Source organism: Equus przewalskii, chromosome 4 (genome assembly GCF_037783145.1).
Source record: "Equus przewalskii isolate Varuska chromosome 4, EquPr2, whole genome shotgun sequence".
In the NCBI taxonomy this organism is placed as follows: domain Eukaryota; kingdom Metazoa; phylum Chordata; class Mammalia; order Perissodactyla; family Equidae; genus Equus; species Equus przewalskii.
The window spans coordinates 64,780,710-64,801,348 of record NC_091834.1 but is presented as its reverse complement, the minus strand read 5'-3'; the positions used below and the strand labels follow the sequence as shown (position 1 = coordinate 64,801,348).

General features: G+C 38.8%; 1 protein-coding gene across 5 annotated transcripts in view; it reads left to right on the top strand.

Annotated features, from left to right (window-relative positions):
- Positions 1–14,329, top strand: part of DPY19L1 (dpy-19 like C-mannosyltransferase 1) — a 103,216-nt gene extending 88,887 nt beyond the window's left edge. For 3 of the 5 annotated variants that reach the window (XM_070616225.1, XM_070616224.1, XM_070616223.1), the window contains 6 exons: positions 2,790–2,814; positions 3,528–3,647; positions 5,585–5,759; positions 6,514–6,613; positions 7,751–7,876; positions 11,516–14,329. In XM_070616225.1, coding sequence (XP_070472326.1) covers positions 2,790–2,814; positions 3,528–3,647; positions 5,585–5,759; positions 6,514–6,613; positions 7,751–7,876; positions 11,516–11,672 — 703 coding nt within the window. In that variant the 3' untranslated portion in view covers positions 11,673–14,329. The remainder of the gene's footprint in view (positions 1–2,789; positions 2,815–3,527; positions 3,648–5,584; positions 5,760–6,513; positions 6,614–7,750; positions 7,877–11,515) is intronic. The other 2 variants (XM_070616222.1, XM_070616221.1) reach the window with 1 other exon arrangement.
- Positions 14,330–20,639: the final 6,310 nt, after the last annotated feature.

Below are 20,639 nucleotides of genomic sequence, written 5' to 3'. Positions count from 1 at the left end.
ACAGTATATAGAATGATTACACTTTTGTTTAAAATTTGAAGATTTTGTGTGCTTATTTGTGCATAGGAGGGATCTGGAGGATAAAACCTGTAACTATTAAGAGCATGGGATTGGAGATTGGAGTAAAGAAAGTTTTAATTTTACTTTCATTCTTTTGTGGGATTTTTTAGGGGGTAGAGTTTGTTGAATTTATGTGTGTCTGTATTTTCTTTTATAACTGGAATACACACAGCCTTATATATTATTCTCTCACCTCCAAATTTCTACCAACCAGTGATAAATTATTGCATGTACTCTTGAGACAATCCTTATTCTTATTTAGAAACAATTTGCTGTAACTGTGCCCTTGCTTATACTGAAGCTTTGAAGGCCAGGGGAAAAGGAAAAAGTTTCTGGTATATAATGCCAGAATTTCTCTTCACTTTGAGATGAAGTCATTTCTGAAGAGCTCGGGAAGGAGCTATGAAGTTACAGCTATAGTATGAAGCTCTGGAAGAGAAAGGTGGAACTTTTCACAGAAACAAAGCAGGCCTTTGAAGAATAACTCAACCTATAGAAATAATTGCGAAACCACTGAACTTCATGGGGTTTTCAATTCAAGTAGGATCAGAGCTTTTTTGAAAGGAGGATGGAACATTGACATTTCATTTACATAAGTTCTAAAGTAATACGCCAATATAAAAAGGGGATGGGTAGGAGATACATTTTAGTTATCAAGATGTGAGTACGAGTATCCCCTTTATTCAGGGACCTAAGGGGTAAAGTAAGATAGAGGCAGCATGATGTAGTAGAAAATATTTTGCCTCTGAGATCAGTCAAAATATAGAACTGCCTTTGTCACTTAGCAGCTCTGTGACTCGCTTTCCTTGGTTGTAAACTGGGATAATAAATAGTTGTAAGATCAGAGTTAATGGGATATACTGAGCATTTTAACATTGTAGGTGCTCAATAAATGGTAACTGGTAATTTTTGCTTGGCATGAAAGAAGAATAAAGAAAAATCCATTTCACTTCCTTCATTTGCCCTATATTTTACTGAGTTTGTTACTACATCAGTATTTTTGAAACCAAATTCTCAAGTCAGATTATGTGCTACCTGGATTAGGGGTTAATTTAATCATTTGTTCATTCATTTAAAAAAAAATTGAGCTTTATGTGCCAGGCAGTGTTCTAGGCCTTGGAAATATATCAGTGCTCAAGATAGCAAAGGTGTGTGTTACCAGTTCACACATTTGTATCTCTGACCCAGACTTCTCCCTTGAACTCAGATTTGTACATGTGACTCTCTGTTTGTCATCTCTACTTGAGTGTCCAGTGGAAGTGTCAAATTTTGTGAACAGAAAACTGAACCTCTGAATGTACCCCTGCCAGCATGCTTCTCCTGCATCTTCCCATCTCACGTAGCACCACCCTTCCCCCCCACGCTCTCTCTTCTCTCATCAGGCTGTCTTTGTTGTAAGCCCACTGAGGACCTTCCTACCATGGGGCTTTGCATTGTCTGTTCTCTCTGCCCGAAGTGCTCTTCCCTGAGGGATCTCAGGCTCAACCTCTCAGCTCCTCGGGCCATGCTGAAATGTCACTCAATTGGTGACCACACTGATTAATAGATGCCTTTCCAGTCCCCCAACACTCTGTTCATCTTTTACCCTGTTTCCTTTCTCTCTGTAGTACTTACTGCCATCTGATGTTCTATTTATTTGCTTTTTGTCTGTCTCCTTCGATTTACATGTAAGCTCTGTGAGGGCAAAGGTTTTTTTCCATCCTGCTTACTGATGTTTCTTTGGTGTCATCTGTGCTCAATGAAATTGAGTGGAGGGATCGGTTTGTACCTTTTACTCCTGAAGGGTTCATTTTAGTAGGGAGAGACACATGATCACTGAGTAATCTGATAAATGGAAATTTGGTTTTCTATGGGAAGACAAAGCAGACAAGTGGAGTAGGAGTGGTTAAGGAGAGGGGCACTGAACGGGGGAGACACAGGTGCCTCTGTGATGTTTGAAGGAGCAAAATTAGTCTAGCGTGGCTGGAGCACAGTGATCAAGAGGGAACATGGTAGAAGAGGAGTTTCAAGGCGGAGAAATGGGGGCCAGCTTAGGAAGACCATGTGTAGCATGGTAAGAATTTGAGAGTTTATTCTCATTACATAAGACTCCACTGGAGGGTTCTAAGTAAGGGAGCGTCATGACTGAATTCCCATTTCCAAAAGATTGCTCTCCCTGCTATGATGAGAATCAGCACGGGCTGGAGGGTTCAGTGAGATATGGGGAGGATATGTGGGGCCCTGGGCATGTATCCTTTCTCTGGAAATTAATAAAGGTGGAATTTTGTGGCTATTGGTATATTCCAGAGCTGCTGCTGAAAAAATCTCCTATGTGGCTTCCTAAATTGTCTCTATAGCAGCTCCAGTTCATGAGGAAGCTGAGGGACCACTTGGAATGAGAAGCAGGGGTATGGGACTGTGAAGGCTTCTGAGTTCCCCTTCGCTCCCGGCTGGCCAGGGTATCACCCGTGAGGTGTTGGATGCACCACAGCATGCCTTTTGTTGGCCTACTCAGTCTCTGTATTCATCTATGCAGGATATGCAGCATAGTCATTTTTTAAAAAATAAACTGTCTTAAAAGACTGTAGCACCAGTTTTGGTTTATAACTTTTAGTTATTTTGACTTTTGTATGTATGTGTGTCCTGAGGGAATATTATAGAAGTCATAAAACTCATAAGATAAAAATGCAAATAATTGAAGTAAGTGCTTCATGAATGATTGAATAGTAGTATTTCTTTTTCCATTTCAGAAAACCCCAGTTTGATCATGGAGAGGTAAAGGCTGATATTGCTAAAATTTACATTATTTTAATATTTGCATATATTTGGACTTTTCTTTCTAGTTCCAGGTTGTAAGTTTATTGGTAATTGTCACTACTCATCTTCAAAGTAGGCCTGTATGTGTTTTTATAAGAATACTACAAACATGACCATCCATTTGTTAAAACAATTAAGTGGGAACTCAGTTGGTCTACTCTGATCATCCTCAGGGTAATAGCAGTTTGTCTCTGGAACCCAGTTAGACGCATACGTATGTGGAGGATCTTCTGCATGACGGGTGATCTCTTTGCTCTCTGCTCACCTTGCCCTGAGGCTTTGGAGATGTGATGGGTGCTCCTCCCATCTCCTGGTGATTCAGCTTGGTTTTGATGGCTGTTCCAAGGTGCAGCTCTGGGATCTTAAACAGCAGTTGTTTACCACTTTCCTGCCTTAGTCTGGTGGTAGCACCAGTGTAGATTCAGAAATGTGGGCTTTATTAGCCACAGGCTGGACTCTGAGCAGAATTATAGAACCACTTGTCTTAGGGACTTTATAATTTTAGTCCTCTAGTAAAATGAAAAGTTCAAAAGTAAATTTTAAGACTTATTTCAGAAATCAAAATATTACTACTAAGAAAAAGACCCCTTTTCTGTGTATTCACCAGTTTAACAATTTATTCTTAAACTCCACAAATAGTGGGAGTAAAAAATATTTTCTCTTTCTTTCAGCTGGTTTATCATGCATTGCAACTGTTAGCATATACAGCCCTTGGTATTTTAATTATGAGACTAAAACTCTTCTTGACACCACATATGTGTGTTATGGCTTCCTTGATCTGCTCAAGACAGGTAAGATGGTTGTTAGGTTGGTGTTATAGCTACTATGATAATTTTACTCCAGCCTTTGTTATTGAGTGGCCCTAAAATAATATTGTTACCCAAATTAAATTGTTACAGTTAAAGTTTGTTGTGGTTTTCTACTAATCTTTCCTGAGGGTAAGGGCCAAAGCAGACCATTTGCCCTTCTAACTTCTAAAATAGTCCTTGGCATACAACAAATGCTCAATCAGTGCAGGCTGAATTCATGAATGATTATTACAGATGTTGACAGAAAGAAGAGCTTAAATTGTAGAAACAACCTTTTTTGTTTTGACATTGGTATCACAAAGAATTCTAACAATTGATTTCAAGTTACAAGTATTTTCAAATTATTTGTTCTTTTTCAGTATCAAGTTTAAACATTTTTTTTTTCATTTATACGAGTATGCATTTGTATGTACCTCCCCAACTCTACTTTTTTATATTTAGTTTAAGCCATCTTCTTATTTGCTGGGTATTTTTCCTGGATAACTGCTTCCTTGCTCTGTATTCACAAATCTCTGCTTCTCCATAGTGTCATCTTTTCATCAATCAGGTAGCCAAGGTGCAACAGCATTACTGTTTTTAAATTTAGCAAATATTTGCTGAATATTGCTACACCATGCGCTAGTGATGAGGGTAAAGTAGTAGTTAGGAAAATCAGAAATCAAAAGTATATGTATGCCCTCCGGAAACTTGAAATCCAGCTCTACAGACATGTAGCGAAAAAATATTAAAGAGAAAATGATACTACAGTAGTCCTCCTTTATCTGTGGTTTCACTGTCTGAGGTTTCAGATGCTTGCGGTCAACCATGGTCCAAAAAAATTACATGGAAAATTCTAGAAATAAACAATTAGTAAGTTTTAAATTGCGTGCCATTCTGAGTAGTGTGGTGAAATCGCACACCATCCTGCTCCATCCTGCCTGGGACGTGAATCATCCCTTGGTCCCCTCTGTGTACACTGCTCACCCATCAGTCATTTATTAGCCACCTTGGCTACTAAGATTGACTTTCAGATATTGCAGTGCTTGTGTTCAAGTAACCCTCATTTTGCTTAATAATGGCCCCAAAGCCAAATTTATTATTAGTTACTGTTAATTTCTTACTGTGCCTAGTTTATAAATTACACTTTGTTATAGGTATGTATGTATAGGAAAAAACATAGTATATATAGGGTTTAGAACTATCCTTGGTTTCAGGCATCCATTGGAGGTCTTGGAATGTATTCCTCGTGGGTCGTGGGGACTACTGTACTGAGTGTGACCTATTTGAATATGGAGAAAATTAGCCAGCCTCAAGGTTCCCAATCAGAATGCTGGTATTATATTAAAGAGGCACTGCTTCCCAGAGGCTGACCCGGGCGTGAAGCCACTGTTTCTGACTCCTCCAGGTGACTCTTCCAGGTGACTCCTCCAGGCGGAGACAGGAGAACAGGCTGGTGGGAAGCCTCTCATCTTAAACCCACCCTGCACCATGACTTAGGATAAAGAGCCGTGCCCTAGGCTGGCTTCACAGGTGTGGGACCTCTGTGATCGCACAGGGGCCCACACTCAGAAGGACTCTGCACCTAGTTTGATGCTCTGGTGTTTTTGAACTTCTTAATAATTTTTAAACAAGGGGCCCCACATTTTCATTTGATGCTGGGCCTGATGAATTATGTGGTAGGCCCAGCCTTACCTGAATCTGGGAGTAGAGAGAACAAGTTGAAAGAAGAGCTTCTTCAATCATGGCCCACCTATTTATGGCTGATTTAGAATTCTTTTGATCCCTCAGGTCATTGTTTCTGGAACTTTTTCCTTAGGATAATTAATCCTTTATCTGAGACTCTATCAGAGATTGTATTCTTCTCTGGGAAGATCCAGTGCTTATTGGATACATGCTGCTTTGTACTAACAATTGTCAATGTATTCTTAATTTGGTTTCAGCTGTTTGGATGGCTGTTTTGCAAAGTACATCCTGGTGCTGTTGTTTTTGCTGTATTAGCAGCAATGTCAATACAAGGTTCAGCAAATCTGCAGACTCAGTGGAATATTGTAGGGGAATTCAGCAATTTGCCACAAGAAGAACTTATAGAATGGATCAAATATAGTACTAAGCCAGGTAAAAAAGTAATATTATTTTGCTACTGTTTTTCCCACGATTTTATATACCACTGCAAAATTCTTAACCCAGTTTACTTCCAGTGGTCTTACTCTTTCTAAGCAGCACTGCTTCTAGATTATCCAGAAAAGGAGATGTCAGTCTTACTTAAGTGGTTTGCAAAGAAAATGTTATACGTATTTTCTAAGTAATTTATTTTGCTATTTTCCATAAATTCCAATTTTTTCAAAATTTATCCAGTTTTACCCACCACAATTTAAAATAATTTTTATGCTTATTTTCTTAACGAATTTTTGATCTTAGTCTTTCACATTCCTTCTTGAAATGAACTCATGGAATCTGATATTTATTCGTCTTTAGAAAGGGAGATTTTGTTGTCATCTGAGTATCAAGTGACTGAATATTAAACCATCTTCCAGAATTCCTTGGTGCTATAGAACTTTTCTGGTCAATTTGATACCTCTTTCCTGGAATCAGGAAAGATTTCTTAAACATTAGGGGAAAAAAACAACCAGAAATTCTCAATGATGAGATGATGAGGCTCTATATTCCAAGAAAAATAGTTTACCCAAGCCTAGTTGCTGACTGCTACTTTTGTCAGCCACCGACCTCATTCTGGTCCTGCCATTGAATCTTTAAGTCACGAGCCTCTTTCGGCCTCCACCTTTCACCTGAGAAGTGACTGAGTTGACCAGAAGGAGATCCCTGTGACGCTCACTGAGTGGCTTCCTAAGACCTTGCTCCTGCTTTGCAGATGCAGTGTTTGCGGGAGCCATGCCCACAATGGCGAGTGTCAAACTCTCCGCGCTTCGGCCCGTTGTGAATCATCCACATTATGAAGATGCGGGTTTGAGGTCAGTACACAACTCTCACATTGTTGAAAACGCATTTTTCATATAAATAGTGGATGACGGAACCAGCAAAATAATGAGGAGTGTTTCCAAAAGGATGTGGTGAACTGGGATTTATAGTGAGGGGAGAGAGGAGTGCTGAGATAAGACTGTGAAGTTAGGTACAAAACTGGCAAGGCTCAATAGGGTAATAAAACTACAACCTTTGTGATTATCTTCTCTACCAGGCAGCACAAAAGGGATCTTACCGTATCAGTTTTCTCCAGGTTAACAAGGCTGTAGAACATACAGGGCCTCGTTAGTTGTCCTCATCCTTAAGTGCCCCCGAAGAGTCATTAGCCTATAGCTGTTATTAAGGTTTTCCTGTAGGCCATCTTTCTTGAATTCTCAGGAGTCAGTTGAAATGGAATCCATTCAAAGAAAGTTTTATTCTGGTTTTCACAATATAACCTGCTAGAATGATCTTTTTTTTGTTTTTTGCTATTTGTTCATAAGTTAGAGTTTTGTGTTCTCTTTGAAAAGGAAATGGATTTAATTTTCGTGAAGTTTCTCGGGTAGGTCAAGCTATTAATTTCCAAAGTGACTAGGTGAATTCTATCAATATATTCTTTTGTCTAGCAGTGGGACATACACTTTATAAATAAAAAGCTTTTTCATTAAAAAATCAATTTCAGCAAGCTAATTTCCAGAGCAATTGTATTGAATAAGTTTAGTTTTCTTTTAAATCTTGGAATAAAATGGAGAGCCATTTCATACTGGTTATTGCTGGTATCCAAGTGGGGCCTGTTGCGGCTTTGAAGTAGTCCTGTAGCTGTGTTTGTGCAGCCCATCCTTGTCCACACACAAGGTGCCTTCCTCTTATTGGTGATAGAGTGATGGAGAATTTAAAACAAAAACAAGCAAAGAAATGAACCAATAGGCTAAGTTTGGAAACGAAGGGATGTGTTAAACTGAACCTCTTCTCCCAGGACTCTTATGCCACTTCTGCCTTTTTCTTTTGACCTCCCGGATGCCCCTTAGCAGGAACTCCCATGAAGAATGTTCTCTTGACCTGATTCTTCTGTGTAGTCTTTCTTCCTAGTAGGTTGATTGCTTCCTTTTAATCTTGAAAATCTTCTGCCCAATTATGTTTCTTTAAAGAGCCAGAACGAAAATAGTATACTCGATGTATAGTCGAAAAGCAGCTGAAGAAGTTAAGCGAGAATTGATAAAGTTACAAGTGAATTATTACATTCTAGAAGAGTCATGGTGTATAAGAAGATCCAAGTGAGTATTCAACACAGTTAATGTTTTATATTCATAAGACGCAAAAAGTTAATCCAGTCTCACGGCAAGTGTTTTACTAGTCATATGTGTGAGATGCATATAACATTTGGCAAAGTATAGGTGGAAAAAACTTTTTAGATAATCACTTAAATTGAACTTTTTTTTCTATTCATTATAAATATCTGTTTTTTAAATAATGATTTGCATGTGTACACTTGCTTAAAAATATTATATTGGGGCCAGCCCAGTGGTGCAGCGCTTAAGTTCGCACATTCCGCTTCGGCGGCCTGGGGTTTGCTGGTTCAGATCCCAGGTGCAGACCTATGCACTGCTTGTCAAGCCATGCTGTAGCAGGCATCCCACCTTTAAAGTAGAGGAAGATGGGCACGGATGTTATCTCAGGGCCAGTCTTCCTCAGTAAAAAGAGGAGGATTGGCAGCAGATGTTAGCTCAGGGCTGATCTGCCTCGGAAAAAAAAAATATGATGTCCCAGTTTGCTTATATTTGTCTTTAACGTTTTAAACTTTCATGCAAAGTTGGATGTATTTTCTTTCAAAAGACTTGCAGAGTCTGAGACTAAATAATGAAGAGTCTCTTTGTAATTAAGTCAGTCAGACAGTGAGGGCCTCGTTTGTCCACGCCACATCTCTGCACCACACCATGTCTGTGATAGACAGGACCCCCTCCCAGCATCAGCTGAGAGTGCAACTTCTTTCTGCTGTTTCACATCTTATTTGAGTGAGATCGTAAGTAACTTTTCTGTGACCCACAGTCTCTTGAGTTTATAGTTTTAAGAAGTATCTATTTCCGCAGAAAAGTTCACTAAGCAGAGTATAGCAACAAGAGTTGGTAAGATCTTAAAAGCAAACGTGAATTCCAAAGTTGAGTGTGTAGAAATGTTGCACTTGGGTGACTAGACAGCAGAAGACAGTAGCTTTCTATTAAAATACCAATGCATTTGCTCCATGAGCAGCACAGACATGGGTAGTTTCATCAGAAATCAAGGATATTTTATGGAATACTATTATTTTTAAAATTCTCACTACTCTTTAAGCAGAAGCCTTCAGAAAATTGCTATATCTGTGGCTTAATCATACTCATCCACCATTTATTTCAGTGAGACACAAGAGTGTTAAGACAAAATAACTAAATATTGACTCAGGAGTAAAAATAATTCTGTGACAAAATATCAGCATTGCCCACAAGGAAATTCAAACAATTTTTGATTGCCGGATGATTTGCATATGAATATGTCCCACGTGACTTGAATTTAATTAGAATCTATAGAAAATGTTATTGTTCTTAGAGTCATAATTTAGAAAATGGTTTAAGTCCTTGTGAATAAGGCTATATATAAAATTCATGTACTCATCTTTAATTAGCTTTGTCATATAAATTTAAGACAAAAAGGTCTTAAGCATCTTTCATAACAATTTTCTGAGGACTTTGTAATAAATGAATGGTGGGCCGACATTTGCAATCAGAAGAACTTAGTTTCTTGCCAGAGATTTCCACCAGCACTGGGGTCTCCTTTATTACCTTGGGCTCCACTCTCCAGTTCAGTTGTGCCAGCCTGAGACACCTGTAGGTTACTGGAACGTTAAAATAAAGTTTCATGACCTTTTTCCCCCCAAGCTAATGACGAGCCATGATTCAAGGTTCTTCGCGTTCTCTAGGCCCTTGAATGCTGTTGTGAGTCTGTGGAAACTGCGGAGGCTGGGGCACTTTAGTTCTGAGATGGGGATGGAGCTCCTTGAATTTGCATAGCTTTAGTAATCTCATGTTCTGATGGTCAGAACACTTTTTTTGTACACAAGAAAGGATGAAAAGACAAATTGGGAAGTATGGCAGCAAATCTTGCACCCTGAAGAAGGTCAGCAGTGAATTCACTGGCTTCGGGTCGTCTGCATTTAGAGCTCACTAGGGGCACTAAGACTGAGAGCTGGTGGGGGGCGGAGGCTCCTGGATTTCCCTGTCTGGACCTTCACTTGCCCGTGTTGCGTTTGCTCCAGCAGGAGTGGAGAAGAGGAAGCTAAGGAAGACGCTTTCCCTAGTCTGTTTTCTCCACTCAGTAACTAAAACAACACTCTCCATCTACTGTGAGGTTTCAGCCAGACGGATTGTAAATCTCAGGAGACCTTAGACAGGTGCACTCGGCTTAAACCTGGAAACAAAACACACAAGTTGTGCTGTCTGTTCTGACAGGGAAGCAAAGGGTGAGCTCAGGAGAGGAAAGGGAAGAAGGACTAATGTGTAGTGCTGACATTTGCAGTAGGAAGAACTGAGTTTCTTGACAGAGCTTTCTCCCAGCGCTGAGATCTCCTTTATTGCCTTGGCCCTCTCTCCAGTTCAGTTATGCCAGCCTGAGACTCCTGTATGTTACTGGAACAGAAAAATATGTCAGAACTGGGGGAGCAAATGGGGAACTCAAACAGAGAAAGAAAGGGAGAGGGACTAATATTTATCTGGGACTTACAGTGAGCACTATATTTATGTGATCTCATTTTCAAGTGGCTTAATTGTGTGGCTTGATTATCCCTTAAATACTTGACACCCTGTATTCAAATACAAGTACGAAAATACACTCAAATGCAAGTTGTAGATGAGTTTTTAATTAACTACTCTTTTATTCTCAGTTCTCTGCTTTCTTTCCCATTAATTCCAATAATAGAGTTGACATAAAATTAAAATACATGAATTCAGAAGAAAATTATTCCAATTTTCACATTTTTAAATGCTATTTAAAGATGGAGCTGGCTGGCCTAGGGAAACTTCAGGGAACTCAGATAAGGACTAGAGGATGTTACGCTTAGGCAGACAGAGCTCAGAAAGGCAGCTTTGCCCTCTTTTTCATGAAAGCATTTGAACTGAGTAGCTGGGTAGTTTTCTCCTTGCTGTGTTTCACTCTCTACTACCGTTGGCCTGCAGTGTACTAACAGTTTGGCCTTGGCATGTATGAGAAAGTTAAAGGGTAGAAGCCCAAGCCTAGTCATCTTATCACATGTATTCGATAGCGATAGAATCTAGTGTCTGAGAGATGTGCAAAAAATTTGCACCAAACACTCTTCATGGGAACACTCATGGGTAAAACCTTTTTGGGAGATAATCTGATGGAGGCAAATTGGGTAGCCCTTTGACATAACGACAGTGCTGCTTCTAGAATTTTAGCTTGCAGAAAGATATAGGCACAAGAATGTTTCTATCAGTGTGGTTTTATAATGACAGAATGGGAAACAATTAAAATATCCATCCATAAAAGAATGGTTAATAATACGTAGGAATGCTAGCAACTATTTAAAAGAATAATGTAGGTCTTTGTGTATTGAGATGGAAAAATGGATTCTTGAAAGGAGCTGAGGCAGAATTTAACTGAGATCTCTCTTACCCCACCACCTGAATTCACGTATTTTGTATGTCTGTTTCTTTCTTTATAGTCACTTTTGCTGCATTCACCTTGTTCTAAAGAGGATTTATGGCAGCTTATAAATATAAATGATTTTGAAAGGATTTTTTTTTAAACTATATTAATTTAAAATGAAAAAAAAAATGAAATGAGAGCATAAATATAAGAGTGTGCTCTGCTTTATCTGCCATTACATAATGTACTTTGGTTTTGAATCTGTACGTTAACGTTTCTAGGCCTGGTTGCAGTATGCCTGAAATTTGGGATGTGGAAGATCCTGCTAACGCTGGGAAACCTCCCTTATGTAACCTCTTGGTGAAGGATTCCAAGCCTCACTTCACCACCGTATTCCAGAACAGTGTTTACAAAGTCTTGGAAGTCATAGAAGAGTGACTGCTGCCCACAGAGAAGTACATCAGTCATGGTTTTCATGTTTTGCTAATAACTCACGCCTTGTTTTTAATTCAAATCCCAAAAACTTTTATGGGTAACTGTTTTCAAATAGAAAACGTTTTATTTGGTCAATTTGAATGTCATTCTGATTGTAAAAATACTTACACTTTTATCAATTGGTTACTATTTCAATGCACCCCATAGAATTTGCTATGCAAATGAGTATATGCTTGTACTTGACTTAACTATTTGTGCTAAAGTGAGCAAAACTACCTGTATAAAAAATATGATGGGTCATCCAAGGATAATATGAAACTGTAGTCCATTCTGAACCGTGTAGGGGCTGATTTTACAGTTTATGGACTATTGATGCCCCTTGCTTCTTTTTCTGCCTCTTGCTCTTGTCTTTTGGACGTTTCAGTGATTATTGAATTCTCCTCAATCATGTCGGCCCCTGTCATCAACTTCAGTAAGAGTAGATGGGGCAGACATGGGTATTTGCTATGTAGAATTTTCTGTTTATTTCACTTCACGTTCCTTTGTTCTCTGTTGCTCTTGTTAATGAAGCATTTCCTGCCCATTATTAATCCAAACTCTTGGACCTGATAGTCAGGACCAAATTCCTGTAACTGTCAACCATGTGGCATTATCGTGTCTTTCTCTCTTTCTCTCCCAATATTCTTTGTCAGATAAGTGTTATTTACTCATTTAGTTGTTTATCAAGTACTTATTCTTGGTTGAAAAAAAATTTAGTCGCAATTGTGTATTTTTCTCATCCTTAGTATTATTCAAATGTTTATATTTTAATACTTTTAAACCACTTTTAAAATTTTTCATGTTTAATTGTAGTTTTAAGAAAAACTATTTTGACCAACCCCAAATATAATGCGTCTAGAAACTAATGTATATTTGAGTAGACATAATTTACAGTGGAACAGTAGACTGTAGTATGTGGTAATTTTTATTTTACTATTAAGATACAATAAAACATGAATAATTTTTCTGTCAAAAAAGTAAATGAATAATGATAAGTGAATGAAGTTTTTATATTTGCTTTTAAAATTGCCTGTCTTTAATAAGACAAAGCCTTAAGCCTTATGCTATAATTTTGGTTCCAAAAACCATCATTTCAGTATGAGGAATGAATATATTCAGCCTTCCTCTTTATTTTTTTTCCTTCCTATTTATTTTTATTTTGAAAAATGTTCAAACCTGCTTTGAATTCCTAGTATGAATTTTTGTTTCTTAGAAGTTAATTTGTGTGAAATGAGATTCTTCAAAACAGTGAATCCTCATAGTTCTGAGAAATGGTTTTAAGATTTTAAATTCTAAGCAAACCATGACTCTGGCAGACTACACATTTAATTATACAGTGTTCTCTTTATTAACCACAGGCAGATTAACCTCATTGTGGATTGTCCTTGAGACCTGAGTCCTCAGGGATGGTTTCCAGTGCCCGCTCCTGGGAGCCACTGAAGAGCTGTTCTCTTTCTGCCTTCTCACCAGAGCCCAAGGACAAGCCTGGTCTGGGGGAAGCACTAGCTTGCTTAGAACAGACAGCTGCAAAGACGGCCTCGGCTGAGGAGTGTGCAGCCCCGGCCTGCCCCAGAGCCCATGTTTCCCCTGGGGGCCTCCTTCTGACCCAGGGGGCCTCCTCCTCACCCCGAGGTTCGGTCAGTGTCTTCAGGTGCCTGCCCCTCTTTCTTGCTTGCTGGGTGACTTTTATTTCTTGGGCTTTTGCCAGTTTCAGAGAACAGGGAAGCAGCCCGGGAGTTGCGGGTTAGGAGTAGAATTTGAGCAATGATGCAGCAATCCAGAAAAACAGGGCGAGGGCACTTAAGGCCCAGGAGGGTGAGAGCTGCCCTGGATGTGAGCCGGAAGAAGGGAGTATGCCCTGCCCTGTCTGGGATTGTTTCTCACCCGAATGTGGCTGTTTTGTACATCCAGCGGTTACAATTTTTTAAAAAATCATACTTTTAAAGTTATTCTTCCCACCCTCTAATCCCTTCCTAATAAATTCACGTGTAATGATTGGAAATTCTGTACAGCAAAAACATTAAAATACTGTTAGAACTGTTTCATATGCTGGGAAAAGTTAAAAGCAGTCAAAGTAGATTTTTTCAGAAGAATCCTTTTGTAACAATTTATTAATGTAACTCCACCAGCAAGCTATGATTATATTTTAGGCCAGTCAGTTTAGAACAGAGGCCTTGGGCTACACTGCACACTCAGCCTTGGTCACATCTGGTAGCAGCCGGTGCTGTAGATTATAAATATCTTTTATGGCAACATAGAGTAGTAGTAGGTTCGATATCCATGACAAAACAGTATTAAAGCTCAGTATTTTATGCATTTTTAGCATTAAAAATATCATTGCTTTAGTATGAGGAAGGTGAGGATGGACAAGGAGGCAATAAAAATAGCTATTGCTGTGACATAAAAAAACAAAGTTGGGGCAGTATTTCTAAAAAGATAAGCCTCTAAAAATACCTAGCAGAAAAAGTGTAGTCTTAAAATAGGACAATGATATTAAGGAGAAAATGAAAGGATGTATCAGGAATAAAGTGGTATTGCATAGGAGTATTGTATTTTTATGAATTTTATGCCAGTTGTTTACATGTAAAATGTATGTTAAATAAAAAAGATCATGAAAAATATGGAAAGTGTTTTGTTGATTATTTTCTTTGCCACCTTGACTGTGAACATGTTCAGCCTCGTTCTGTCGTCATATAACCGTGAACTGGTTTGTGGCAGATTGCGGTCCTGACTGATGGGGAAGGGTTAGAGCAGTGGGTCCATGAAACTACTTGGTCCTCTTCATTGGTGGTGCTTTAGCCCCTCATGCGTGGGATTGGTGCCCTTCTTAAAGAAGCATGAGAAAACTTCCTTGCCCCTTCCACTGTGTAAAATTACAGCCACAAGGTGCCATCTATGAACCAGGAAGCAGGCTGTCACTAGACACTGAATCAGCCAGTACCTTGCTCTTGGACTTCTGACCTCCAGAACTGGGAGAAATTTATTTCTATTGTTTATAAGATACCTGATCTGTGATATTTTGTTATGGTACCCAAACGAACTAAGACAAGTGGGGCCCCAGAATTTGCATTTCTAACCAGTTCTCAGGTAATGCTGATGCTCTTAGTCTGGGGCCCATATTTGAGAACCACTGCTCTAATGGAGGGGAAAAGACTCTCTGGAACACTGACCTCCGGGGCGCTCCGTTCCTGACAGCGCTTATCCCAGTGGGACACGCTAGAGAGTCTCTGCCTCGCAAACTGAATTTTACTGGAGTCCCGTCTTTGTCTCTTAGGGGGCACTACTTGAACGGACCTTGCAAGGAGCAAAGAACAGGTACAGTAATTTTTAACCAGAACGTTAATACAGCTTATTTGTGTCGTGTTTACTGAAGAGGTGAGTTATGAATCATTTAAATATTTTGAAGCTGTGAACTAGGCTGGGCTTGGGCCTGTTTCTTTTCAGTTCAGAGATGGAAAAAGAGTGAAATCCTTTGAAATCGAACATCCTTTTGTAAAATTACTTTCTCTAGAAGAAAATAGATAAATTCAGTGATGTGTGTGGATTTTAACACTTCATTTTCCACTGTATTAGTTTTGTTTGGCCCCAGAAATCCTCAATCTTCTCTCATTATTGGAGAGCAGCTAAGGATCAGCTCTGGGTCATGGGTCACCCGTTTCTCTCTTCTTCCTTCCCTTCCCCCTCCCCCCAACTAGAAGTTTCTAATTTAAATCAGTCAAACTGTCCCCTATGCAGGAAAAGAGGAGCAGCTTTGAAACCTCTTGACATTCTTGAGTCGATCTTTACTTCTCAGTTCTGCATCAGTACAGACACACCTGTGTACCTTCAAAGTTGAAAAGAACAAACGAGAGCCCTTGAAAACTTTCTTTTTGCCTTTCCTCCCATGAGAGAGATTTTAAAATTCTGAAAGAATATAAGAGTTGAAGACTTCTCTTAAGATTTTGAGTCATTGTAGTGTCATTAAAAGGTGGATTTTTCTTTTTTTGCAAAGAGATTAGGATAGGATTGATATTGGCTCTGATTCAAAACAATGTTTTCTGTACTCAATTATCTCGAACCCAAAATTCTTATTACCTTGTTAGCGGTATGTTGTCAAAATGGCTTTCAAATAAATGGTAGTGCCACCGGTTATTCTGTTTACAGAGGCATGTTCTTTTTAATTCAGCATGGTATCATTTAATTGATTTTTAAGTACATAGGCTGCTTTTTGCCATATGCAAATTTTATACTTTAAAAGAAAGTTGAATGTAGCAAAATGAAGCTCATTCAATTGTGCTGAGTGCCCTTAAAGCTTCAGTACTAACCCATTTCTAAAAGTAGAGAAAGAAATGAAAATAAGGAATGACCATTTCTGAATCTATTTGGCACCAAGCCATGAAAACTGATTTAAAAAAAACAAGGGTGCCTGAAGGCCAGGTCCTCAGCTCAGCTGTATGGACACAGCCCCCGCCTGTGGCTCTGCCTTTCGGAGACTACGCCTGCTCCTTGGCCAGCCTCCTCAGGTCGTCACTCCTGGTAACTGCTTATCAACCCGCGTCCAGACTCAGAGGTCTCCCTCTTGCCCTAGAACAGCCTCTTCCTAAGAAGTGCAAATTCAGTAATCCTTCCAGCCCTTTTGATCTGTGGGGAACTGGCTTTTTCTAACAAGGACCCCTTATGGCAGTCATTCTCAAACTTACCTGCACTTTGGAAATTATTTGGGGAGCTTTGAAGATGCTGAAGCCTTTTCCCCACCCCTGGAGACTAGAATTTAATCAGCCTGGGGCCAGCCTGAGATTTGGAACTTTAAAAAAATTTCCGGGTGACGTTTTAGAAGCTGGCCTCCCTGCCTCACTTCTGGATAGACCCCCTTCTGGCGTCCCTGCTCAAACTAGAAACATTAGGCAAGTTTCTCTCATAGACACACTCTCTTTTATTAATAATGATTGACAGCTCCTACTTTACCAATCATGAAACCCAGTGTTGAGTAGACTCTTTAACGAAAGAACCGCATGCTCAGGTAGAGATATCTGCCATGGGGAGTGGGTTGGAGAGGGGCAGCATAGGGGCCACATATTTGTAAACCCTGGTTAGAGTGTCAATGAGAAATGGGAATATAGCAGCAAAAAAATAGATAAAAAGAAATTACTTTAAAAATCCCTTTGACAGTTTAATATTAGTTTGGAGAATCCTGTTTCTTCTCTTTGCAGATGCTTTTTTCTTTCACCTAGAATATGCTTCCTTGATGAGTTTTCACTTCAAGATGGAACTCAAATGTCACCTCCTCTGTGAAGCCTTCCCTGACTGCATACCTCTTGGCTGAGTGAACTGCCCTATTGACCATGCTCCTATAACCTAATTTAACATGACTTATTCTACTGCATTTTGTCCTTACAGACTGGACCTATGTCTTACTCCATTCTGAATCCACAATACCTTCTAGCACAGTTCCTGTGGTAATGCTTAATGATGTTTGAAATATACTACACTTTAAGCAACAACGCAGTAAATTCCAGATGGCACTAAAAAACATTTTTTTTAACTAAAAGAAATGGAAGATTATGTACTCTAGCTCTGAAGATGAAATAATAAGGAAATGCAGCTCATCTTCAGATGAGATTACTATATATAGGGGAAGAATGTCCTTGATAAACAGCTAAACAAAAATTAACCTCATGACATATCCTGACCGGGTACCTTGATACATTCAGACATGGCTAGTAACCAAATAACTATTGGAAAGCAATATGGCAAAGACAGACGTGCCTGTCTCCAGAGCAAGGGCTTTCATTGGCATGGCTTGCATTGTGTGGCCCAGGACACTGATGGCCAGTCCTGGGCACATTCACTGCTGGCCAGGAGGCAGGGAACTCTGATTAGGAGTTTGGTTAAAGTCTGGGAAGAAGGAATTCTCAGAGGATGGGGAGAGACCGATGTGTTGTTGCTAGATGAGGATGTTAGACAAAACAGATGACAGCAGTCATACAATTAATACTGTCATAATTGAGACAACTAAATTGGAATCCTGGATCCATCTTTACAAACTTTGTAAAATAAGCTGTTTCTTAATTTGAGAATCAATTTTCTTGTCTTTCAAAAGGATATGCCTCCTAGGGTGGTTATTAAAAACAGGAGAAATAGACAAATCCACAAATGCAGCAGGAAATTTTAACATACCTCTCTTAAAAATTGGTATAATAAGCAGGCAAGAAAGTCAGTAAGGATGTACATGATTTGAGTAGTAAGAAAAGCAATCTTGATTTAATGGTCATGTATAGAACAACCGCACCGAACAAATGAAGACTACAGGTTTGATTCAAGCATGTGGGGCGTTTGCAAGAATTGACAATAGAACATGAATCCCGGAGAGGCAAGAATTTTTGGTCTATTATGTTCACTGATGTAACCCAAGCAGCTAGAACAGTACCTGGCATATATGGGTGGTAAATGTTTATTGAATGAAAAAAAAGGTCATACATGGGGCTAAACAGCAATTCTCAAAAAGGATTAACAATGGAAAACTCTTACATTAGAAATCAATACAAAAATAAACAGTTTAAAATAATACATGAGACAAAGAAGAATCTATGATGAAAAATCAAGGAAAAAATAGGGCAATGATATACTACAAACAGCTTGTGGGGTTTAATTAAGGCAAGTCTAGAGAGAGACGTTTTTCCTATTTAGTCTAAAATGCACACACTAAACTAAAAATGAATTCAAGTATCTTTGTCAAGACTGTAGACAAAGAGCAGCAGAATAGCTTCCCTTTCCCCAAATTGGAGGAAATAACAAGCAGAACGTGATGAAATGGAAAACAAAGAGATTAACAAAGCCAAAGTTGGTTATTTGAAATCTTCATTATCGAGAAGACAGAGAAGTCATAAAAAATTAAGAATGGCAAATTGCCAAAGCTGCAAAGAGTAAACAGGTAACAGGAGGATATTGTGAACAACTTTGTCAATAAATTTGAACACTTAGATAAATGGTTAAATTCCTAGAAAAATGCAACTTAACAGAACTAATCCAAGAAGAAATAGAAATTAAGAACAATCTTATCCCCAGCAAAGAAATTGAATTAATATTCCCCACAAAGAAAACAACGTATCTAGACAGTTTTACAAGTTTGTTCTACTAAACATTCAAGATACTGATTATCTAGTCTTATACAAACATCCAGAGAATAGGAAATAAGAGAACTCCAGTTTTTAGGTGATTGTATCATTAATACTAAGAACAGAGTGGGGTTAATGCGGTAAAGGGAAATTGCCGGTCTATTATGTTCATGAAGAAAGAATGCAAACAAGAATCTAGGAATAAACTGAACATAAGATGTAAAGATACTAGCTCTCCTCAAATTGACCTATAATTTAATCAACATACAAATAGGGCTTTTTATGGAGCTTGACAAGCTGAATGTAAAATTTTTATGGATGAATAATCAAGACAAGTCTGAAGTAGAACATGACATAGGGGCACTTTTTCCTACCAGATAGCAAGATTTATCACAACAGCTGTAGAAATATTGGCACAAGGGTATAGAAATTAGTAGAACAGAACAGATAACTCAAGAGGAAACATGCGTAAATCTGATATGTGAGGCTGACAGTTGATTATATGGAAACCCAGTTGTTTCCGTACCTTACATTATACATAAAAATAAACTTCCAGATAGATGAAAGACCTAAGTATGAGAGACAATACTATAAAACCTAGAAAACAGTAGTAGCTTTATGTCTTCAAGGAGGATTTCCTCAAAGAGAGACTTCCTGAAATCCAAAAAAACACTAACTGTAAAGGAAAGGAATGATCAGTTCACTATGTTATGGTTAATTACTTCCGTTCGTTAGGAAGAGTGAATCCAGCTGTGACGTAGGGAAGCTATCTACAACATGTATACTTGGCAAAAGTTTAGTGTCCAGAATAAAGAATTCCTCCAAACAGTAAGAGTACAAAGGACTCATTAGAAAAAATGGCCAAAGACATGACATTTCACAGAAAAAGAAACGCAAATGGCCCATAATCATTAAAAATCGAACCTGCTAATAATCAGGGAAATGCAAAGTGAAACCATAATGACAACATTTATAACACAGCATTGGTAAAAATTCTAAAGTTCTGGGAAACGGGTGGAACAGCATGACGTCTCCTTCACTCCCAGTGGAGGGTAACTGTTTTGGAAATAAAAGGCATCACCTGATAAATTTGAGAATGTGCATCCTATGACCCAGCTTCTCCACTCCTTAGATATACACCCTGCAGAATTCCTGCATGTGTGCATCAGGAGTCATGTCTGAGAAGTTCACTGCCAAGTGTTCATAACAGCGGAACACCAGGAAATCATGTGAACTGTGTCTGGAGTCAATAGCATAATGAACACAGACTGGGGTTTCGTCATCTGGTAGTGTCCTGTTGAAGATGGAAGACTATAGAACAGCTTTAGGCAACAACACGGGTGACTCTCAGGGAAATATTATTAAGCAAAAAAATTTTAATTTGCAGAGGAATACATGTGATGTGAGTTCATTTATAGAATGTTCAATAACAGGTAAGGTTAATATATTTTAAGGGATTAAAACATGATAAAACATGAAGAAAAGCAAGTGAATGATAAATACCAAATGAGATTAGTGGTCCTCTCTCAGAGGATGGAATGGGGAATGGGCACACAGGGGTCTTCAAAGTTGTTAGTTATGTTCTTTGAAACTGGGTAGTGGATACGTGGATGTAATTTTACTATACTTATTTATATTTTATATACATTCTTCAACAGATGTTCAATATTGAAAAAACAAGTAGACACTGTCAGATGCTAATATACATTAAAAAACAATCTACAATAGGTGTGGCAAGAAGCTGAGAGGAAATCCTCAATTTCTCCAGGAATCGCAGTTTCTAAATAAGATTTCCCTTGGTGCTTGGCACGTGATGGACCCTCAGTTCAATGTGAAG